Source organism: Schistocerca cancellata, chromosome 6 (genome assembly GCF_023864275.1).
Source record: "Schistocerca cancellata isolate TAMUIC-IGC-003103 chromosome 6, iqSchCanc2.1, whole genome shotgun sequence".
NCBI lineage: Eukaryota > Metazoa > Arthropoda > Insecta > Orthoptera > Acrididae > Schistocerca > Schistocerca cancellata.
The window spans coordinates 200855567-200869805 of NC_064631.1; the positions used below are offsets into that span (position 1 = coordinate 200855567).

Sequence of the window (14239 nt, forward strand, 5' to 3'; positions counted from 1 at the left end):
CATCTTTATCCTCAGTGCTGAATATTTGATGTTGATGCTCTGTTACTCTACAGTTTGCTTCCAGACACTCTTGCTATGCACAAATATTTTCTTACCTTTCTGAACATTCCTTGTAACATCTTTAGTATCTGATGATGCTGTAACAGCTGTATGGTCAGTGATTCTCACTGATACATTAACTGACTTAAAAATTCAGGTCTCTTCATTACTAGGAGCTCAAAGAATTTCCTCACACAGCCCCATAACTTACTGTGCGAAGTACTTTTTTTTTTTTTTTTAAAGACAACATTCAGAATGTTGTTGTGCATACTCTGTCTCTCCTCCCTTAGTAGGTAAAGTTGTTACAATCCCCCGGCCTCAGTAAGTGTAATGTGCCAGGATGACAGAGAGATGGCTCAGGAGAGAGAGGGTGAATCATGCGAGGGCATGTAGAGATACACAGACAAGTTTGGCATTGGCTTTTATTACTCCTTTAATGAAATTAAGAAAAATAAATATAAAATGATGGCATGATTTTGATTTCAAATGTAATTTGGGGGGGGGGGGGGGGATTGGAAATGTTACTTTTTTAAATTGTCTTTGTTATTTGCTCTTTCTTTCAGTACGAACTTTGTTGTAGAACCCCTTATTTACGTGTGGTAATAAAAATTCATTGAGAAAGAATTAAGCACTTTTAAAATTACGTGAACTTAGTCAACCCTCTCATGCTGATAAATTCATATTAACTGATTAAGAACATTTAGTTGAGAATTAATTTTTTACATAATTCGGCCTTGGCACACATTTTCTAAATGTAGTGTTTTTTTTTAAATATTTACTGAATCCTTTCCCGGCGTTAGCTATGGAACACAAGTCTGTCTCTATTAGCAGAAAATGGTTAAATATTGCCAAGCCGACGTTTAATTATCATTGATAAAACACACTTCACTATACGTTTAAGTTATTTGCTTTAGAAATTGAAAGAACCAACAAATTGTTAAATTTCAACGTTAACTATCCGCCTATGAATGCACAAATGTGAAACCAGTAATAAATTCCGTCAGTCTCAGGATTGCTGTAAAAGAAAAACATTTTCTTAATTCATTGCTAATTTTTATTTGCTCCCAATCTACGGGTTTGGTTAATTTTTCTTAGCGGAACATTTTTTTTTAAATGTGCCGCTGCTGCAAATCGTTCGGTTGCGGCACAGCCCAGCAACACCAGCGATAATTGCTAAAAATGCTGAAAATCCTTTAAAAAATATTATAGATGACATGGGCAAGCTAATTTACATTAGTAATACACACTTTTGATAAATTATAATGTATTTAGACCACAACAATAATTCAACTTACATTAGTTTGCAATTTCTCCTCTAATGGCGGCTAAATCTAGATACAGACAAATGAAGTCTACTCATTCATAAAATGCTACATCACAGGTTCCTCTCTCTCTCAGCTCTCGAGGAAGACGACAAAGAATGCACACTATGTATTCCTATTTATACCACTCCCAACCGTTAATGTCTCTTTGCAATCTGCGGCTGTATTTTACATTTTTCTTATCGCAGATATTGATACATTTCGTAATTACATTATGAGTATAGAAATATTACAATCATAAATACATTGAGAATATTATTACATAAGATATTACAATAATAACGAATGTCCTTTATACAAAATTAAATAATATTTTTTGTTAAATAATTACAGTATATACAAATTGCTTCATAGCAGCGTATATAATACAATTAAATTTTAGTTTATTAATAGTGTGTGTGCTGCCAGGGAACGTTACACTCTGAAGAATACACAATACCCCTGCTGATCCAGATGCTGGCAGCATGGCATGTGTACATGTGCCAGCACAAATGCCAGCACCAGAATTTGCTGTCATGGCACCGTGGCACTGTGTCTGTGTGACGTAACGACTCCTGCCCTTGCCCAAGCGGCATGGCCGGCAGCGTCTGCCATCCAAACCGGAAGTGCTGTGCCCACCCTCCAGAGTGTGGCTGGCTGACTATTCTCACAAGTACTACTTGTGGTCACCATATAGAGCGTCGAAGGGTAACAGCCAGCAGCCGTCATTCGTCACTGTAGTAGAGCCTTAGCAGTCCCCCCCCCCCCTCCCCAACACCACCCCCCAACCCCCTCCAGATGGCTTGGTTGGTGATTGAGGAAGCCTTGAACCTGGAAGGCCATGAGATTGCACTCTATCTCTGCCCTTGCAGACAGTAGCTTGCAGTCTGTCTGATGACATCACCCAAAGTGCGGAGGCTCACCGCTCCCATGCTCCTTGCACCATGCAGTGCCGAATTTCAAATGTCCCTCGCCATGACTGTGGCTTGTCCTTACTGTGGATCTTGGCAGTTGATTCAGTGGGCTGGATGGCTGTCGAAATCCATCACCAGGTGGTTTTCATGGTTGACCTGCAGCTTAAACAATCAAAATTCTTTCTGGTTCCAGCTGCAGGCAGAATGGTGACATGACTGCTTACCTTGACCCTCTGGGCTCCCTTATCTATACTCCGTTTCCTACGCCTCTGACACGGTTCCTCTGGAGCTTATTCTAGTTCGTTGTGGCCCCATACAGGTTGCTAGGTGCTATTGTAGATGTAACATACATGTTTTTATAGCATCTTGGTGTCCTGTATTACACCTGATTACTCCACACCCATCTCCATACACGATTATAGTGCCTGCCAGGCCGTGGTTCCTCACTTGCAAGCATTGTCATAAACCTGCCTCACAGAACCATTCCCCAAATAGCCTATATGTGTGTACTTATTCATGGCACAGCAAATTGAAGTCTTTCTGTACTTTATTCTTTGGCACTTCACATTCTGAGGAAATGGTCTACAATAGCATCCAATTACCATGTTTACGAAATCCTTATGACAATAAATATGCCACCACCGTTCTGCCTATCCTTGTGAGGTGTGTGTGTGTGTGTGTGTGTGTGTGTGTGTGTGTGTGTGTGTGTGTGTGTGTGTGTGTGTGTGTTTATATATGAGTTTGGTATTTTACTGGCACTCACTTCTGGTTTCAGCTAGATTTCTCTCCCTAATACCATATCGACATTGTTCCCTTTAATAAGCAAGATCAATTCTGGGCCCTTGCCATTTATACTCTTGCAGTTAAGTAGTAGCACACTGATATTTTTTTCTAATCAGTAAAGATTAAAATTCTTCTCTGAGAGTAATGTGGCTGAGCTATCGCTGTAATTCGTCTCTGACGCTATTCAGGGGTGTCTCTAACCTAAAAAAAATTCCATTGGATGATACACATGCTGTGCTATCAAGCTGTGAACTTGGCCACTGAACAACTCAGCAAGTGGGCTAAAATCAACAGATTAACTATCAACACCAAAAAGACAGCTTCCATGAACTTTCACACAACACAAAATGCAAATTCCTCTCAGCCATTTGTCACTGTAAATAACCAGCTAATAGATACCGACACTGTTTTCAAGTTCCTGGGTCTGTGGGTTCAAGATGACCTGAAATGGAATACACATACAGGAAAGGTAAATGCCATAATTAGTAGTGGCTGTTATGCATTGAGTAGGAAAGCAGAAAGGTGGAAGGAGTATATAGAGGGTCTACACAAGGGCGATGTACTTGAGAACAATATTATGGAAATGGAAGAGAATGTAGATGAAGATGAAATGGGAGATACGATACTGCGTGAAGAGTTTGACAGAACACTGAAAGACCTAAGTCGCAACAAGGCTCCGGGAGTAGACAACATTCCATTAGAACTACTGACGGCCTTGGGAGAGCCAGTCCTGACAAAACTCTACCATCTGGTGAGCAAGATGTATGAGACAGGCGAAATACCCTCAGACTTCAAGAAGAATATAATAATTCCAGTCCCAAAGAAAGCAGGTGCTGACAGATGTGAAAATTACCGAACAATCAGTTTAATAAGTCACGATGCAAAATACTAACGCGAATTCTTTACAGACGAATGGAAAAACTGATAGAAGCCGACCTTGGGGTAGATCAGTTTGGATTCCGTGGAAATATTGGAACACATGAGACGATACTGACCTTACGACTTACCTTAGAAGAAAGATTAAGGAAAGCAAACCTGCGTTTCTAGCATTTGTAGACTTAGAGAAAGCTTTTGACAATGTTGACTGGAATACTCTCTTTCAAATTCTAAAGGTGGCAAGGGTAAAAAAAAGGGAGCGAAAGGCTATTTACAATTTGTACAGAAACCAGATGGCAGTTATAACAGTCGAGGGGCATGAAAGGGAAGCAGTGGTTGGGAAGGGAGTGAGACAGGATTGTAGCCTTTCCCCTATGTTATTCAATCTGTATATTGAGCAAGCAGTAAAGGAAACAAAAGAAAAATTCGGAGTAGGTATTAAAATCCATGGAGAAGAAATAAAAAATTTGAGGTTCGCCGATGACATTGTAATTCTGTCAGAGACAGCAGAGGACTTGGAAGAGCAGTTGAACGGAATGGACAGTGTCTTGAAAAGAGGATATAAGATGAACATCAACAAAAGCAAAACGAGGATCATGGAATGTAGTCGAATTGTCGGGTGATGCTGGGGGAATTAGATTAGGAAATGAGACACTTAAAGTAGTAAAGGAGTTTTGCTTTTTGGGGAGCAAAATAACTGATGATGGTCGAAGTAGAGAAGATATAAAATGTAGACTGGCAATGGCAAGGAAAGCGTTTCTGAAGAAGAGAAATTTGTTAACATCGAGTATAGATTTAAGTGTCAGGAAGTCATTTCTGAAAGTATTTGTATGTAGCCATGTATGGAAGTGAATCATGGACGATAAATAGTTTGGACAGGAAGAGAATAGAAGCTTTCGAATTGTGGTGCTACAGAAGAATGCTGAAGATTAGATGGGTAGATCACATAACTAATTAGGAGATATTGTGTGTGTTTGTGTTTGTGTGTGTGTGTGTGTGTGTGTGTGTGTGTGTGTGTGTGTGTGTGTGTGTGTTGGGGCTTATGGGTGCTCAACATCGAGGTCAGAGGAGATATTGAATAGAATTGAGGAGAAGAGGAGTTAGTGGCACAACTTGACAAGAAGAAGGGACCGGTTGGCAGGACATGTTCTGAGGCATCAAGGGATCACAAATTTAGCATTGGAGGGTGGCGTAGAGGGTAAAAATGGTAGAGGGAGACCAAGAGATGAATATACTAAGCAGATTCAGAAGGATGTAGGTTGCTGTAGGTACTGGGAGATGAAGAAACTTGCACAGGATAGGGAAGCATGGAGAGCTGCATCAAACCAGTCTCAGGACTGAAGACCACAACAACAACATACTGAAATCATGTGCTAGCCTGAAAACATTAACCAGCGCGTACTACGCTTACATACAAGCCCACCTAAAATATGGTGTGTTATTCTGGGGAAATTCTCCAACTGCTCTGAGCACATTCAGAATCCAGAAGAGAGCAATGAGGATTATTACTGGGAGCAAACCCAGAGGCTTGTGCAAAACCATCTTCAGAAAGTTGGAAATCCTTACAGTGCCTTGCCTATACATTCTCAAGACTCTAAAATTTTTCAGAAACCACATAGTGCCAACTGACACCAGAGTCATAAAAAATAATGAAATACATGAACACAACACCAGGAAAAATGCAAATCTGCATGTTTTACATACAAACACTCAACTGTGTAAAAAGGGAGCTTTCCACATGGGCCTCCAACTGTTCAACAATCTTCTCACTAGTATTAAGTCCATCAAAGACAACATAAAATTTAGTAAAGCCGTGAAGTCATATTTGTTGTGCCACTGTTTTTACTCTGTAAATGAATACTTAGAACAGTAATCTTGCTATTTGTGTTAAATTGAAAACATTGAGCAATATAATATATTAAGATACTATAGGCCTATGTTAATATATGTTAACAATGTTAACTGATATATTCTGACATCTGCAACACACTGTGTACCATCAGATCACATGGAATAAATAAATAAAACCATTTCCTTTGTGTAGTGGATGCTTCACCTATTTAGAGAGCTGCCAGATTGAGAAATATATCTCTCAGATCATTGTAATATCATCTGAGCCTCTTGTTTAGATGGGCCATTCAAATTGTAGTCAGACAAATGCGAACATTTCTGAATGCTATGCTGCAGATAGTGACCTTTGCTTCCTCCCTTTTGTGAGATTAGTTGCCTTACCCAATTCAGCTAACTATCAGAAGGAAACAAGGAGAACCAAAGAAGCAAGTGTCATTCATGCTGACATGAGATAAGATGTGAAAGTAATTACACCAAATGTGTTAAATAGCAGTCAGCTGAACCTCTTCCACATCTTGAACAAGACATCTCAGAGAACATACTAGTGCACACTGACTGTTGAGCAAACAATGACTAATAGACAGGGTGTTACAAAAAGGTATGGCCAAACTTTCAGGAAACATTCCTCACACACAAAGAAAGAAAATATGTTTTGTGGACATGTGTCCGGAAACACTTACTTTCCATGTTAAAGCTCATTTTATTACTTCTCTTCAAATCACATTAATCATGCAATGGAAACACACAGCAACAGAACGTACCAGCGTGACTTCAAACACTTTGTTACAGGAAATGTTCAAAATGTCATCCATTAGCGAGGATACATGCATCCACCCTCCGTCGCATGGAATCCCTGATGCACTGATGCAGCCCTGGAGAATGGCGTATTGTATCACAGCCGTCCACAATATGAGCACGAAGAGTCTCTACATTTGGTACCGGGGTTGCCTAGACAAGAGCTTTCAAATGCCCCCACAAATGAAAGTCAAGAGGGTTGAGGTCAGGAGAGCGTGGAGGCCATGGAATTGGTCCGCCTCTACCAATCCATCGGTCACCGAATCTGTTGTTGAGAAGCGTACGAACACTTTGACTGAAATGTGCAGGAGCTCCATCGTGCATGAACCACGTGTTGTGTCGTACTTGTAAAGCAGCACAGGTAGAGTATCCCGTATGAAATCATGATAATGTGCTCCATTGAGCGTAGGTGGACGACGAAACTAAAATGAGCTCTAACATGGAAAGTAAGCATTTCCAGACACATGTCCACATAACATCTTTTCTTTATTTGTGTGTGAGGAATGTTTTCTGAAAGTTTGCCCGTACCTTATTGTAACACCCTGTATTCATTCTTTGATTTTTATCTACACTCTGCAAGAAATCAACCACTGGCCAGTAGACAACACTTCCCATGCTGACTCAGATGTGTTATCAGCACTGGACAGCATTCATCTCTGTTGTGTAAGGGGACAGCTGTACAGCCAATACAAACATTCACGTTCTGCCCAGAGATACAGGATACCAGTGCTGTCTGCTGCTCGCCCTTGAATGAGGACAAATCAGCCATATTCGTTTGAAGGTGCAGTAGCACTGGTGTTTTCAGCTTTTATCACATACAACCCAATGCTGTTGCAGCTTAGGGCAGCAGCATAATTTGGTTCGAAGAGGGAGTTATAAACCAACAGTGGACACAGCTCACTATTCGCCCCACCAAAACAGGGTTTATTGTGTGGCTTCACTCCCTGTCATTGTAGCAAGGCCAACCAGTACCCTGAAAGAACAGTAGGAGGTCCTTTACTAATTCTTAGTTAGACACAGTTTCTTCAGGACTTGATAACCTAATTTTCTGTGCCTTTAATCTCCTATGCTTCACATTTGAAGATTTGGTTGGGTGCAGTTTCATCACACTCACTGCACATTCTACACTTAGGGGCTTTTTTCTCTGTACCCATTGCGCGTAGATGTTCCCTAAAATTCCCATGGCCTGTCATTAGTTCTACCATGAGTTTATCTGTCTCTTGTTCAAACCCAGGATTACAGATTGTTTCTTAAAACATGGCTTTGGCACCATTAGTGTGCCACATTTTCGTTTTTGGATCATAGTCCAATATTCTAAGTCCTGCTTTCGCATCCATCTTCGTAGTTTTGTTTTAGCTGTCACCTTAGTTCTGGTCCAATAAATGGAGCCATCACACATTCCTGACCAATCTATCAGCTTGTTCATTGCCACTGATTCCTAAGTGACCAGAGATCAACAGCAGGTTTACCCTGTTGCTTTCCCCTAGTCTCACAAGGGCTCATTGCAGGGGCTGATAAAGGTTTCAGAGCTGCTTGGCTGTATGAGTAAATACAAGTGTTATGATCTTAGTATTGGAGGGCAGCATGGAGGGTAAAAATCATAGAGGGAGACCAAAAGATGAATACACTAAGCAAATTCAGAAGGATGTAGGTTGCAATAGGTACTGGGAGATGAAGAAGCTTGCACAGGATAGAGTAGCATGGAGAGCTGCATCAAACCAGTCTCAGGACTGAAGACCACAACAACAACAACAACAACAACATGATCTTTGTAGCATCTACGCAAATTCTCCTCCATGCACACCCTAATAGTGAATATTTTTTCCTGACATACCATAGCCAGCTTCCATAGAGATATTTCACTCTTAATCTTGGCTGTATTTTGTATATCCTGGCTCCATGGATCCAGTGCCTCTGTATGTTTTTTTTTTATCCATCAGTAAAGCAGACTATTCTCTTGCACAGTGTCATGGTTCATTCTTCCACTGTTCCTTACTTCCAATTGTTACATTGAAAGGTTTGTTGAAGCAGCTGGAAGTTACTGTATAATTGACCGTTCCTATATTTGCAAGATTCCCTGTATTGGTGTGGAATTCTGTATATCCTAAAGGTATCCAGTTATTTCCAGGTTTTAGCCTGATGCCCTTGGTGCTGCATTCAATTTAGCCCAAAAGTGTAATGAGGGCATGTCCAGCATGGTCTCCATCCCAGCAGTGGATGTGCTGCTAATACTGCCTGTTATGGCTAAGCAGGCCACTCTTTGTACCTTTGCCAAGCTCCTTAAAAGCCACCTTCAGTTCTACTTTGTTCCACCATATTGCAGCCTTATAAATTATCATAGGTCTTATTACAGTGATATATATCCAATATGTACTCTTGTGGTTTAGACCTCAGTTTTTCCATAGGCTTTTCTGGTGTTCATCAGAGTACCTTTCACCTTGGAATATATACTCCTTTTGTAAAGGATCTGTGACAGTTTTACATACAGGGTTACTCCTAAATATTTCACAACCCCCTCTACAGATAGAATTTCATGGAAAAGCTTAAAATTCCTGTGTATTGGATAGAAGTCCTTCCTCATAAATGGTGCTACAACCATTTTTTTAAAAGTCTGGACCTTAGATCCTGTTTTCTGCACCAATTCATCTCTAGGTTGCATAGTAGTGGGTGCAGAACCTCTCCTTGCGGACACACTCTGGTGATATTGATCACCATTTGTTCGTTCTTTGTGGTGGCTTCGCCCTTTCTTCTGTTTAACATGATCCTAATCCACCTACATATGGTAATCTCAATGCCATGCTCTTCTGTAATTATAACCATGGGTTCAAAGGTTGTATAGCTTAAAGCCCCCTCAATATCCAGGAAGATGCAGAGAGGAAGTTCTTGAAAATGTAGAGATTTTTCCACCTTCCCATCAGGTTCGATAGTTGCTGTTTTACATGCTGTGCCTGGTTGATATGCATGTTGGTTTATATGTAAAGGAACCTCTGTTAGCCTCCTTTCCTTAATGTGCACATTAAGCAGTTTTCCTAATGTCTTTAAAAGGAATGATAGACTGATCGATCTCATATCCATCGCTTTGGTATGATCAGTTCTCTCGGGTTTCGGAATGAAAACAATCTTCACTGTATTCCAAGCATTAGTAATGATTCCTACTGCTAGGCTAACCCTAAACAGCCTGCATAGGAATCTAGTTGAACTCTATCCTGCTTGTTGCAGTGGAGTGGAAAGGCAGCAGCTTACATACAATTAATTGTGGCCAACACAGCTTCTAGCTGTTTCTGGATGGCAGCTATTTCCCCTCGTGTTGACACACAACAAGCACAGTCCGTACCCATTTCCTACTGTGCAAAACAGCATAATATTACAGAAACTCTAACCATAGAAATCACAGACTAATTGAGAAATTACAGGGAGATTGATATACCAAGAGAACAAATATTGTTTGTTCTTAGCCAGATATCTTTATATGTGTGCATACATGTCTCTATGTAGATGAAGCTCGTATGTAAAATAAGGTCTCCATTTTTTTTCCACATATGAAACACATTTATTGGCAATGAATGTTACATTAATGGAAAGGTTGCACTTTCAGCTATTTTTTTGTTGTAGTCACCATTGTGATTGGTGCATATTTACATGTGCTGTGGCATTTTTTGTCTACCCTTGTTGTAGAACTCGCCTGCCACATTGCGCTGTTAGTACTTGACCTTGTTGGTCTGGAAATGCATTACAACCAGATGTGACTTCGACTCAGGAAACAGATGAAAGTCAGTAGTTGCTGTGTGTGTGTGTGTGTGTGTGTGTGTGTGTGTGTGTGTGTGTGTGTGTGTGTGTTTGGAGGGGGAGGGGGGGAGTAGGAGGATTGGTGAGGATACCCCATCCAGATGGAGCCAGGAGATTAGCTGTTGCATGGGCAGTATGGGGTCATACATTGTCATGATGAAAACACACTCCCTTCGTCAGTATTTCCATCCTTCAATTGCAAATGGCAAGATACAGTTTTTTTAAACTCTCACAGTAGTGATCAGCATTAATGGTTGTGCTGGTAGGCATAAACTCACACAGTAATACACCTTTTCTATCCCAGAACACAGTGGCTATAACTTTGCCAGCAGACCGTGTTTGTTTGAACTTTCATGGCTTTGACGAACTCAAATGCCGCCACTGACGAGACTTTTCCTTACTTTCAGGTGTTGTGTAGTGTACCCAGATTTTGTCATCATTGATACTTGAATCCAAAAATTCCTTGTCCTGTTCTTCATTGTGCTCCAAGAATCTGTGGACTGCTCCAACATGTTGCCATTTACGATCTTCGATGAGCATTTTGGGTTTGCACGTGCACACCTTGCGATAGCGCAAATGTTTGGTCAAAATCTTGTCAGTCTTACTCTTACTGACTTCAGGGATCCATTTGCACAGCTCACAAACTGTCTCTCACTGATCTTCAAGCATTTCTTCCTCCACGTTTGCAACTGTTTTGGCCAAAACTGATGAAGGTGAACTAGGATGTTATTCGTCATGGATGTCTTTATGTCCATTCTTGAACTCTCTGACCCACTTCTGCATGTTTTTGACATCCATACACTGTGGCCCATAGACTTTGCGTACTGACAATGAATGTCAATGGGGATAGTGTCCTTGGCATTCAAAAAACTTATTACTTCATTCAACTCGCACCTGGCGGGAGAAGCGAGGGGGAACTCCATCACAACGCTGCCCAGTTAATACTCAGTGTCACAGTAAGTTCATGTTGGTAGGGATTTGAATGGGGCGAGCCAAGCTATGCACCAGTGTTGCTGGAATTAACGTAAAAGCATTTTATCACAGCTCTAGCATCTTGGAGACCATATTTTATGAACACATCTCGTATGTTGTTTTTTGTAACAGTTTCTCATAGTAATACACTCCTGGAAATGGAAAAAAGAACACATTGACACCGGTGTGTCAGACCCACCATACTTGCTCCGGACACTGCGATTGGGCTGTACAAGCAATGATCACACGCATGGCACAGCGGACACACCAGGAACCGCAGTGTTGGCTGTCGTATGGCGCTAGCTGCGCAGCATTTGTGCACCGCCGCCGTCAGTGTCAGCCAGTTTGCCGTGGCCTACGGAGCTCCATTGCAGTCTTTAACACTGGTAGCATGCCGCGACAGCGTGGACGTGAACCGTATGTGCAGTTGACGGACTTTGAGCGAGGGCGTATAGTGGGCATGCGGGAGGCCGGGTGGACGTACCGCCGAATTGCTCAACACGTGGGGCGTGAGGTCTCCACAGTACATCGATGTTGTTGCCAGTGGTCGGCGGAAGGTGCACGTGCCCGTCGACCTGGGACCGGACCGCAGCGACGCACGGATGCACGCCAAGACCGTAGGATCCTACGCAGTGCCGTAGGGGACCGCACCGCCACTTCCCAGCAAATTAGGGACACTGTTGCTCCTGGGGTATCGGCGAGGACCATTCGCAACCGTCTCCATGAAGCTGGGCTACGGTCCCGCACACCGTTAGGCCGTCTTCCGCTCACGCCCCAACATCGTGCAGCCCGCCTCCAGTGGTGTCGCGACAGGTGTGAATGGAGGGACGAATGGAGACGTGTCGTCTTCAGCGATGAGAGTCGCTTCTGCCTTGGTGCCAATGATGGTCGTATGCGTGTTTGGCGCCGTGCAGGTGAGCGCCACAATCAGGACTGCATACGACCGAGGCACACAGGGCCAACACCCGGCATCATGGTGTGGGGAGCTATCTCCTACACTGGCCGTACACCACTGGTGATCGTCGAGGGGACACTGAATAGTGCACGGTACATCCAAACCGTCATCGAACCCATCGTTCTACCATTCCTAGACCGGCAAGGGAACTTGCTGTTCCAACAGGACAATGCACGTCCGCATGTATCCCGTGCCACCCAACGTGCTCTAGAAGGTGTAAGTCAACTACCCTGGCCAGCAAGATCTCCGGATCTGTCCCCCATTGAGCATGTTTGGGACTGGATGAAGCGTCGTCTCACGCGGTCTGCACGTCCAGCACGAACGCTGGTCCAACTGAGGCGCCAGGTGGAAATGGCATGGCAAGCCGTTCCACAGGACTACATCCAGCATCTCTACGATCGTCTCCATGGGAGAATAGCAGCCTGCATTGCTGCGAAAGGTGGATATACACTGTACTAGTGCCGACATTGTGCATGCTCTGTTGCCTGTGTCTATGTGCCTGTGGTTCTGTCAGTGTGATCATGTGATGTATCTGACCCCAGGAATGTGTCAATAAAGTTTCCCCTTCCTGGGACAATGAATTCACGGTGTTCTTATTTCAATTTCCAGGAGTGTAGTTCACACGCTTTGTAAGTATGTGAACTTTATACATGTGCTTTCCAAATTGTCATAAGATTTTTATATAATATCTGTGTTGTCATGATTTGATAAGGTTTAAAAGTTTTTATGTTTTACAGGCTGAGAAAATCAGTCTTCGACCTCGACCAATTGCACCTAAACCAGTAATGTTCCTAATATCACCAGAGACTGCAGTAGCAGGCACAGATAGTACACAAGACAATCCGCCGTAAGTGCTTGCTTAAAATACCAAATTTATAAGTTACATTCAGTAATTTATTTTTTGTTTTATTGAATTAGCATGAGTTTCATGTGGTACTATTTGTTGTTATTTATATCAAAGTAGTTCTTGATGACCTGGGTGGCTGGCTGTGGCCATTACCAGACTGACCTCTGGTAACATATCTGTCAGGCATGAAGATTGTGTAAATGTGCTCCAAGGTTTGGCTGGCTGTATGGGCAGGTGCTCCATCCTGTTGGATGTAACTGGAGGTCTTTTCCTCCTCTGTTAACACATGCATTCATGCCCAGTCGTATCTACTTGTCTGGGCCACTTTTATTTGCCTCACTCTGTAGTTTTATACCTTTACACATTTGATGAAGTCATGTTAATAGATACAGCTGAAATTTTCAAATTTTGTGAGGCAGGATCCATGGTGGACATGTCACAACTTGCTCCAGTGCACATTTGGACCTGCTCATACATGCACTGAAACTAGTAGATCAAGCTCATAACAGTTTCGTGTTGCTGTTGATTTGCTAACTCTGAGAGCTGCTGCAATAGATAAAAAAGACACAAGTAATTTTGTATTACTGTTGTTGTTAACAGCTGACAGTGAGGCAGTGTTTTAGGGAGCAAAGTTTTTTGTAAAGATTACCTGCATCATTTTACCTTATTTAGCTAAGTTAGAGAGTTTCAGTCATAATTTCAGCCTTGAGGATAATCCTCACACTTATTAACCTTTCATTTTAGTCATAGCTAAGATATAATTAATGAATTAATTTAAAGTTAATTTAGATAATTCAGTAATTTGATTCCTCATACTCAAACAAGCTTTAATGCCCCACCACACTACAGAGCAACAATTTGATAAATGCAAGAAGCTACCTATTGCCAGACAGATTTAGAATGTAGGTTAATCTTGCCTGTTTTATAATGTATTTTCCAGGATGGAACTGACAAACAGAAATAAGGAAAGACAGCTTTGTATGCCTGCTTCTTCAACAACACAGATTTTATTGAATACCCATTAAGTACAAATAAATCACAGCAAATAATAGATTCTGACTGTTTGTGAACCAAACAGAAACAAAGACTTCTAGACTTTATAATAAAAGTACTCCAGAGA

At 41.9% G+C, this 14239-nt stretch overlaps 1 protein-coding gene across 2 annotated transcripts in view; it reads left to right on the forward strand.

Annotated features, from left to right (window-relative positions):
- LOC126191253 (uncharacterized) overlaps window positions 1–14239 on the forward strand; it is a 143018-nt gene that overhangs the window by 19687 nt on the left and 109092 nt on the right. For both annotated transcript variants that reach the window (XM_049932062.1, XM_049932063.1), the window contains exon 2: window positions 13010–13119. In XM_049932062.1, coding sequence (XP_049788019.1) covers window positions 13010–13119 — 110 coding nt within the window. The remainder of the gene's footprint in view (window positions 1–13009; window positions 13120–14239) is intronic.